The 10,560-nt window shown below is 44.4% G+C and overlaps 1 protein-coding gene across 6 annotated transcripts in view; it reads right to left on the reverse strand.

Moving 5' to 3' along the window:
* LOC147016671 (uncharacterized) overlaps nucleotides 1-10,560 on the reverse strand; it is a 151,142-nt gene that overhangs the window by 18,878 nt on the left and 121,704 nt on the right. For 5 of the 6 annotated variants that reach the window (XM_085845569.1, XM_085845566.1, XM_085845563.1 and 2 more), the window contains one exon: nucleotides 442-1,074. In XM_085845569.1, coding sequence (XP_085701695.1) covers nucleotides 442-1,074 — 633 coding nt within the window. The remainder of the gene's footprint in view (nucleotides 1-441; nucleotides 1,075-10,560) is intronic. The other variant, XM_085845568.1, reaches the window with a different exon arrangement.

Below are 10,560 nucleotides of genomic sequence, written 5' to 3' on the forward strand. Positions count from 1 at the left end.
ATGTAATGGCATGGGAAACATACGATGTTTGTCTGGTGCAGAAAAATTGCTAAAACTATAAGTATTTGAGGACATGAGGAGGGGGTGGGGGGGGATGTTGAGAAATAAGAGTTGAAAGGATGTGTGGCCTGGAGATGATGGTTTCGGCAGGATTTTAAATACAATAAGTTATTGTGAAGCCGTGAATGGAAGAAAGGATCACATTGTATACTGTACATGCAGTAAAAAAAACAAACAAACAACACCCATGTGAAAGATGGGGGGAAAAAAAGAAAAACTCCATTGTGTGAACAAATACCCTGAACAGGTTAAATCTACACCATGTTTCCCAAGGGCACCCAATTTAATTGCAAAAAAAATAAAAATAATTATCAACTGGACAAGGAGCAAATGAGACTAAATAAAGTGGAATAAATTAACGAGGCTAGCCTAGCCCCTTACTGCCGTGGGTGCGACGGTGTCGCTTGAGGTGTGATGAAGTTATGAAGGTCTTGCCGCACTCGCCACATACGTATGGTCTCTCCCCAGTGTGAGAGCGCCGGTGAGCCTTGAGCGTGCCCGATTGCGTGAAGCGCTTGCCGCAGACATCGCAGTGATAACGTCGCTCACCTCCATGGTCACGCACGTGGCGCAGAAGGCAAGGGTAGCTGTTGAAGCCACGCCCGCATTGCACGCAGATGTAAGGCTTGTCGGAGCTGTCACGTGGAGCCGGATTCACACTCGTCGGTTCCTCCGGCATCTCAGCTGGCGACGCACCATCGATGTCCACTCGTGCTGCAGCCACAGCCGCAGGCTCATCACATGGTTCCGGTTGGATGACCAACACACCATCCTCTCCATTCAACAGCTCCTTGGTCGCATCTGAAGGGTCACCACCCTCAGCCTCGTTATCACCACTTCCCCATGCCTCGTCAGAGCCCTCCATTTTATAGGTTGCAGAGTCATCAACTTCTTCAGGTACAGCAGTACATTCTGCACCGGGCGGTACCATCAGCAGTGTATTGAGGCCTTGAATAGTCTCTGCATCACCAATTGGTGTACATGCCATGGGGAACTTGGCACGAAGGTTTTCAGCTGAAATAGAAGGAGGAAGGGTGTAACGACAGGATATTAAATAAGGTTCACCTCAATCAAAACCTCACTTTCCATTGGAGATCACACTCCAGAAACCACACTGAATACCATCTGCTCATAATTTCATATTACACTTTTCACAACTAAAAAAATTTAAAAAAATTGCACTGGTGTACCAAGCACATCACAAAATCTTAAAGTCAATGCGTATGGTATACTGACATGTTAAAAAAACCATGAACCACCTTTTCAATACATGTACAAGGTGTTCCGTAAGTCCCTTTGCCTTTGAACCTTTTCCTACAAGAATAGGGTGATCAGCCCAAAACAATACTATTAGGCCAAAAAAAAAAAAGTTGAATTTCCAAAAACCCGACTTACCCCAATAATTGTTGTCAACCCCAATTATTTATTTATTTTTTGTGAGGGTCGACTTCCAGGCGGTCATTTTATGTCTGCTAGGCATGGCATTACTCTGTGCCATCGTTGACCACTATGGTCTCAACAGACAAAATCAGCGGCTGTCTATTTCAGTTAAAGGCTCAGAAAGGTTTATCGACATTTCAAAAACATTTCACAACCCACCTGGGCCATCTTGTCCAGTCGGAAAATGGACCCTGGATAGACATTCCCAACTTTGATATTAGTCATGGCTGCTGTGCAGACATTTGGTGTTCGTTTTGTTCACTTAAAGTACCGATGCGGTCACCAAGACCCACGAGGTCTGCATTTAACATACTTGTGTCTGGCAAAAAACAGCTACCATCAAAAAAAAGGAAAAAAACGAAACAGGTATGTTGTGAAGAAGAAGAAGAAGATTATTGTGAACATCGGTCTAAAATCAAAAACGAAGTGCAAATATCCGTTCTGAATATTTTATAATACAGAACTGAATTTCTTGAAAATTATTTTAAGCCAGTTTTGTGAGAAAGTAAGAAAAATTGCAAGATATTGTCATCATCTCAGTTTTGGGTGTGCCTTCAATAGACGGTACAGCATTTTGTTGGGGGGGGGGAGGGCTGTTTATACCCTGCAAACAGTGTTTATATACATCTATCTATCTCTGTGTGTGTGTGTGTGTGTGTGTGTGTGTGTGTGTGTGTGTGTGTGTGTGTGTGTCTGCGACCGCTGGTTCTCGACAACCACTGGTCCGATTTAATTGAAACTTGCCAGGTATATTGCTGGGGCCCTGTGGATGTGCCTTTTCAAGGTTTGATATTAATCGGAAAAGTGGTTCCCAAGTTATGGCCATTTATTGACCAAACCATTGACAGTACACGGTGCTATGACGTCACGATTGAAGTTACAATTCTTCTTATTATTTTTTTTGCATGTACAGGCACGCACGCACGGGCACGCGAGAGCGAAGGAACGGCCTGTGTGGTTGTTGTTTGTGGCACGCGGCTTGGAAAAAAATTTTTTTTTGCACGTGCAGCCACGTACGTACGGGCCCGCACTAGTTTTATTTAATCCCAGGAAATACCACTGTCGCTTCACTGAAGGGAATACAGGGGATGAGGGGGGATGGCTGAGAGGAGGGAGCGAGAGAAGCGAAGAGGTGAGCAGAAAGAGAGGAGGGAAAGGAGAGGAGGGAAAAGAGGTTGGTATCTGGGGGGAGGGGTGTATAACAATTGCTGTGTTGCCGGATTATGCAGATTAAATTTAAGGTGCATTAGTTGTGATTGGAAGGGGGGGGAGGGTTAAGGTTTCTTATTTTGAAGAGTATATATACTTCATGGATGCCCCCAAAGGGCATAATCAAGGATTTTTGTCAACTGGAAGGGGTCTAATGTCTGAATGTGCAAGATTTTCAGGGATGATGAATGGAAGATTAGCACACATGGCAAGAGACCCGGATTTTACGGGTTTGACCCGTTTTGTTTGTGGAAACTCACAGACCCGTGTTGGTGTCATCAAAACACGCATTTTATGGAAAGTATGATCAATTTAAAAACGCAATGTTTCCCTTCCATTCCACTCGCAAGGATTGACGCACAGAATGATAGACTTGTAGTCGACATGTAAGGTATCTAGTGTCTCGTCTATTGGCTGTGTGACGTCATGGGCGCTCCCTCACCGAAGGCCACGTCGTCCTCCAGAATTCCGCACGTAGTACCACGTCACTTCCGGTCACGTCAACCATATTGCCCTCAGCACGAATCGATCAATCTGTGATTTCCAACTCGCTCTTCCACTTGTTGGTAATATTTATCAGAACTTTGGAGATTTGATTCGATTCGGATTGTTTTCACTCATACAAGGTGTCCAATTACCAAATTCAAACCATAATAAAAAATAATTAAATAGAATACATGACACCATCTTATGACAAAGACCAACAGAGCTCCAGGTTTGAGTGCAATGCAGTGTCCCTTCCTATTTAATCGGCTGGAGGGCACTACCCATTTCATTAATGTTTGTTACCCTTTGGATTTGGAATGGTAATTTTAAACAAGAGATATCATTTTTGTTGTTTCGTATGCAGCCTGTGCCCGCTGGCTGCATCATTTTTCTGGAAGCGCGACTGTGCCGCTGATGCAGTGTCCCTGTTACCAGTAAGCTTGTACTCATTTTGCCAATCTTGGAAGGATGACAGGCTGAGTGGACCCACCTGGTGTTATTTCATCAGTGGGACAGCGGCTCAAACTCAAGACCCTAATATCTAAAGCCAGCCACCTAAAGGCCCAGTCACACCTTGACGTTTTAGCCAACGTATGCCTATTTTTGAAATTTTTTTTTCTAAAACGCTGGCACACGTTGAATACGTTATGGGTAAGTTTTGATAACATTGAGAGCACGCTGAAAAAGACTGCCATACGTCGTTGTACGTTGGCTTTAAACGTTGTACTTTTCGGTTGTCCTCAAATTTTTGCATGCTTAAAATTTCACGACGTATGCCAGCGTATGACTCACACGTTCCGCTACGCTGGCCACAAGTTGTAGGCACGGTCTGCGATCGTTGACAGACGTCAACACATGCTATTTGTAAGTTAATCATAAGTTGAGACACGCCGAGGTAATGTTTAGCGTACCCGAAACTTATTTCTAACCTATGATTAACGTGTTGTTGGCACGTTACGCGATCGTTGCCACACGTCGACAGACGTTACTTTTAAGTTACTCATAGGCTGAAAGACGTCGGTATAATGGATCGTCCTTGCGTCAGCGTCCACAGCCACGGCCAGGACACTTATTTGCAGCATTCTTCAAACTTTTCTTCGGCATGACGAGGATGTTCACACTTCGATGTCTAGCTTGGCTATGATATCAATTGTCCATCGGCAGCGTCTATTTAAAATAGTCGAGTTTGAGTGTTTTAACACGTTCAGAAGAAACGCTTCAAATTTCCAAACCCCAGCGTCAAAAAACAAAGGCGAGTGACAGCAATTTAAATCATTCATTGTAAACAATGAAAATAGTTGAGTGGTACCGTTTAAAAGTCGTTGAGTGTAAAAAAAATCCAATTGTTGAGCGCAAGCGTCTACTTTCAATAGTGGAGTTTGAGCGATTTAGCACGTTCAATAGAAACGATTAAAATTTCCGAGCGCCAGCGTCAAAAAACAAAGGCGAGTGACAGCAATTTAAATCGTTCATTGTAAACAATGAAAATAGTTGAGTGGTACCGTTTAAAAGTCATTGAGTGTAAAAAAATCCAATTGTTGAGCGCAAGCGTCTACTTTCAATAGTGGAGATGCAGCCATTTAAATCGTTGAGTGGCAGCCTATGAATAGCAAACCCCACGTCACCGGCAAAGATAAACTGCCGCACGATATGGATAAGTTAGGCTCGTTGGGCATAGTTTGTGAACGCCGGCTACACGATAATTATTCGTTGGTATACCGTATCTATAAGTTATCGAAGCGCTCTATGCACATTATTAGTTCATTGTGCATTTGTCCAACCCGTTATGAATAGACCTAAATCGTAAAAACAAGCCATAGCTCATTGTTGAAAAAGGCCCATAAAAAATTAGCCACGAAGAACTTCGAACAATGGTGCAAAGATGTCTCCTACCCGTGGACACACGGACGCAAGGAGGATCCATCATAACCCACACCCTCCCCCTCACACTCACCTACTACTGCCAACATGAACAAACTACTACTAATACTGATACTGATACTGTTACTGCTGACATGGACATCGACTCAAAAACACTGTTGGGTTCCCCTTTTATGAACACCATTTTTATATACCAATTCCCAAAATCGCTGGGAACGCGTCTTTATATGGCAGTTGTAAGTTAGAAACACGTTCATTTATTTTTTTTGTCGACCGGAAGACGTCATTGGAATACGTCTACATACGTCAATGTGTGTTGGGACTACGTAAAGAATTGGTTCAAAGCATGTCAAACATAAGTTAGAAATAAGTTTCGCGTAAAAAAGACATTACCGCGACGTGTTTCGACTTATGAGTAGTTTATAAGTAGCCTTTGTGGACGTGTGTAAGCGTCCGCATATCTTGTGTAAAACTTATCCCCATCGCATGCGGAACGTGTGTCATATGCCAAGTACGTCGTAAAATTTTGAACATGTTTAAAATTTCTTGACGTACTCTACTTACTACGACATATGATAGCGTACTTTAGCGTTCTACTCACGTATACCAAACTTACTCATACCGTATTTGACGTGCCCCAACGTTTTAGACACATTTTTCTTAGGTCGGCATACGCTGGCAAGATCGCCAAGGTGTGACTGCGATGTTGACACTTCCATTTCTACGGCAGTTATGATTCGAATCGTTGTGCGTCAGCCTCTTAATAGGCTACGTCACGACATCGTCGGCGATGCGTGCAACGCGCTATGCCTAAGTTAGACTATCGTTGGGCATAGGTTGTGTAGGCCGACAACAGGTTCAGCATTCGTTGGTATAAGTTATCTATAACACAACGAAACGTTCTGTGTCCGTTACTAATGCGTTATACATAAGACCAAGTCGCTATGAATACATCCGAATCTTTAAAAAAATATATCAAAAGTTCAACGTAAGCCAGCGTTTTACATAAATTTGTTAAATTTATGTAAATAAATATTTATGTAAATGTAAATAAATCGCTGGCTAAAACGTCAAGGTGTGACTGGGCCTTTAACCGTGAAACCAACAGCATTGATGAGAAGGGCAAGAGGGGGGAGCCACGACTTGGACTTTTGCTTACAGTAGTTCAGCACATACATGTCCTGCCTCACAGTAATGCCGAAGAGGAAAGTATCTTACAAGTTCACAAGACCAAGATCGATTGTTGAGGGTGCTTGTCAAATGAGGTCACCTGCTCTCCTCACATGCACAGCCAACTCCTTCTGTAAAACCCCCAACCCCCCGACCGGGTCACAAGTTTGATCCTCCGAGAGATCTCGTGTCAGAAGGGCCAAGAAAGCCTGGATCAAACACAAGGCCGAGCACAGTCACATGAAGTGACTCGTCCATCAGGTCCTGGCCATATCAGTTTGATTGATCTCTGCTCGTTTGGTGGTTCACGACCGTTGAGATGCATCTACACCAAGACTATAACGGAAACTAAACATTTGAAACGAGTTCTAAACAGCTACAAGACCACCTCGTAAATGATCGACTATCTCGATATTCTGGTGTATTTTGTGTTACTGACAACCACTTGAAGAGTGTTTTTACCACGTTTGGTAAAAATAAATAAATCAAATAAAACCCGCTTTGGATTCCTGCCAACCTGTTTTACATCACCTCCAACTTGCCATGTATGGATTCGTCTTCATCAATTCCTTCTTATGTCCTGTTGAGCCATTTTCATGATATGCTGTCTTTATTACTGCTGAGACCAGTTTCAATGTTTAAAGGAAACCTTTTGGCGATACTAAATTGGTGTCATTTAATCCTCTGACGACTTAATCTTTCCAACCATCAACAAATACATACCGATTGGAAAGATGTAGACTCTGAAAGACTGTACAGCTTCCATTTAAACACGTCCAAAAAAAAACAAAAAAAAAACCTCCCTCCCTCACTACCCCATTCATTGAACAACCCAACTTTTTTGGGGGGGGGGGCCTTTGCATAAATCAATGAGAGCAACAGTACACAACATAACCCAGGAGAAAATGAAAACAGTACATGATTATGTAAGTTCTTCACACACATAAATAAATAAATGAGGATTAAAATTTTAATATTACTATGTATATATAATTTTATAAGTGTGTTTATTTGTCTGCTGTCCCCACGCTTTTTTAACAAAACGGGGATACTGCAATCGGCTCCGTTTGTACTTCGTTTGTCCGTCTGTCACGCTATCTTCTAAATGCTTGTGCATACATTCACCAAACTTGGTAGTTATGATCACCACATCACAAGAAGGTGTAAAGGAATACTATTTTGGCCCTGCCCCCTGGGACTTCACAAAAAAATAAAAATAACTATTTAAATAATAAATAAAAATAACACAAAAAAACTTATTATATAGATAGGATTTTTACACTTATAACAACAACACGCCTTCACCTCGCTTCCTCAACCCGATGCCATAGCGCCCGTGGTGGGCGGAATTCAAGGAGGGACCTGGAGGCGGCTCTCAACCAATCAGGGAGATGCGAGCAAGTTTACCATCGGTCGGCCAATGGGCGCAGAGCGAGCTCCAAGAGAAGCAGAGCCTCTTCGGGGGCGGGGGATCGAGACGCCCCGACCAATCATGGAGAGACGACCGATTTCCCCGGCGAATGAGGTGTGTGGAGAGGTGAGACACGTTGCCCCCACTCCCGACGCCAGAGAGGGAAGAAATAGACGGGACAGCGCGGTCATCTGGTCTCGTCTCGTCGCTGGTTCTTCTGGTCTCGTCTCGTCGCTGGCTTCTGGTCTCGTCTCTTCGCATGCCGGAAGAGCATGCTGGAGCCCGACGCTGCCCTCCGCACCCGGTGCTTGCAGCGACATCGAGTTGAGGGTTCAAGTCCCCCCGAGCCGGATCGTCAAGGCCCGCACGAGGCGGGAAGGTCCAAGATAGCTCTGGTTTCCAGCTCAACTTCCCTCGAGCTGGGAACCTTCAATAAAGACCATTGGGGTCCATCTTCTTTTGGGTATTTGTGTGTGCGTGTGTGTGTCCTTGGGCCTCGTCTTTAAGTAGAATTGTTTAAGTGCCTTGTACATTGACTGCATTTCTTATAGTCGGATAACTCTGCTCTTTGTGTGTTCCCTTCCCCCCGATTATAAATAAATCCCGTTAAATGTTTCAGCTCGTTTCTGTGTTTCTTTCATTGGTTTAGCACGGTGCGTTGGGAAATTGGGAAGCGGCAAAGTGTGCATTTGGACCGACAGACCTCGGAAACCATCCGCTCGGGTTACGCACAGTTCGAGCACGCTAACGGCTCGTTCCGCTCGAGCTCCGCCGAGGATGAATTTCCCCGGTAGTTTGGACGATGTGGGTATTTAGGTAAATTGAAATTGGCAATCGACCCTATCCCACGTGGTCGACCGATTGGCGATTTTCAGTCCGATAAGGGACCCGTCGGCTCCGGAGTTATCTGGGGTGAAGACCTATAAATTACGGGTGTTCGGTGGAGCCGATTCTACTGCTCCATCTAGTGGTCGTGCTCGTCGCCGACACCTGGCTCCACAACAATATTCCCCTTTCTTTCAAAAAGTGTGGAGACAATAAAATTGGACTTCTTAAATGGCGAGGTTTCCTTTGTGCATGGAAGCAGTGTGTTGATCTGCTGGATGGCATTACCACTTCTGCTATAACTCCTCAAAGATTATCGGTATCCAGTTTTCATAGTCTACATAATGACCTCTGACCTTTAAAATTATCTGTACCACTTTGGAGATGACTCTACCTTATGCCAGTCAGTCCCTCACTCCTGTAATGGCAGATAATAGCTACTCCACCATTCAACTTTCTTTTGCAATAACGTCTGACCAGAGGTCCAATCTTTCGAGAAACTGAGCCTTAAGGTTTACCACAACCTGCCTTTGGTGGAAAATAGACCTCTGTTGGTGGTAGAAAAGGACTTCCATCCCCTCCAGACTCCACTCCTGCCCCTCTGCCTCCCACTCCACCCCTCCAGACTCCCATCCTTTCCCCTGCCTCCTCCAAACCACTCCTTCCACTCCGTCCCCCAAACCACTCCGTCCTCCAAACCACTCCTTCCACTCCCTCCTCCAATCCACTCCTTCCACTCGACAGTTGGTGGTTCATGTGTGTTATGTTTATGGGGTGTATTGCAATGGTTTTACCATGGTCGCTGTGGTTCTCAAGATGGGTTTATTTCTTCCTTTTTTTGGGGGGGGGGGGTTATTTTGATCCTTCTGCTGTGGGACCTTCCTTCCCCTTCTGCCTTATATCCCTTCTTTGAGGCCTCATGCGGTCTCGTGCAAAAAAAAACTATGTGGATTTTTTGGGTGGGGAAAGTAAAAAAAGAAGTGGTGATGAAGAAATGAAAGCATGAGAGGCGCGACGGGCGAATTGGCCGGCAAGAGGGCGAGAGGAAAAGGCGGGAGCGAACCCAGGATGCACGGTCTGGCTTGTGATGAGAAACTTGGCCTGCAAGACCTCTTTGAGGATTTGAGTGAAACCTTCGAAGGCCGCATGTTGGAGGAACCGTCTGTGTTGAAGACACTGAGGTAGAGAAGAGCCTCACTGGTGCACGTTGATCGGAGAGGGAGCAGAAGCGTTTCCTCCTCCTGAAGCGACGTGGCTTCGAGGTGTTGCAGGAATTGCTCTGCCTCATTCGTTGGCGAAATTTGAGAACACACCCAGAGAGAGGGAAGGGTGGTAGTGAGGCGTCATTCTTGTTGCCTGTGGCTGGGGCGAGGCCTCTGGAACGTCAACTCAAACAGGCCTGAATTCTTCTCCCCCCCCCTCCACCTCTCTCCTTTACACATTATTTTCGTCATATCTTGGCAAATATTCCTTTGTTATTTTGCTTCCCCCCCTCCCCCCTTGGGATTAGTTGGGGATATCTGCTGGGCCATTGAATTGTCTTGTCCATATTGTCTTGGCACCTGACTGTCCTTTAATTTCTTGATTGTTACCACTGCATATATTTTATTATATTCTTCTTTTTTTTGTAACATGATTTATCCATTGCTTGGTGGTATACCCAGTGTTTCTTTATCCTGAGTAAAATATTTGCCTTTATTTCTCTGTTTTGAATTTTGTATTGCATTATTGGATTTGCATACGATACTGTGTGTTGAAGAGTGGGATGTGTGAATTGGCATCAGCATTAGGATGTTAACTTCGCTCGGTCACATCTGACTGATGATACAGCGTGAACGTAAATGGGGTACGTATTGGTCTTCCGAGCACGTCAATCAGGACCTCCAAAGCAATAGGTGGTACCCCGAGCCCTCGACCCAAGGGCTAGGTCATAACATGTGATAATCTTTTCATAAAATGAGCCAACTACTTCTGTCATGCTTTATTATAAAGGATTCATGATGATTTGCAATAATAAACATGGCACCATAAGAAAGGTAAACATCGATTTAATTGCTTGAAATAGTTGCAAATCTGAT

Source organism: Eptatretus burgeri, chromosome 11 (genome assembly GCF_056783735.1).
Source record: "Eptatretus burgeri isolate ZD-2024b chromosome 11, Ebu_testis_v1, whole genome shotgun sequence".
Lineage (NCBI taxonomy): Eukaryota > Metazoa > Chordata > Myxini > Myxiniformes > Myxinidae > Eptatretus > Eptatretus burgeri.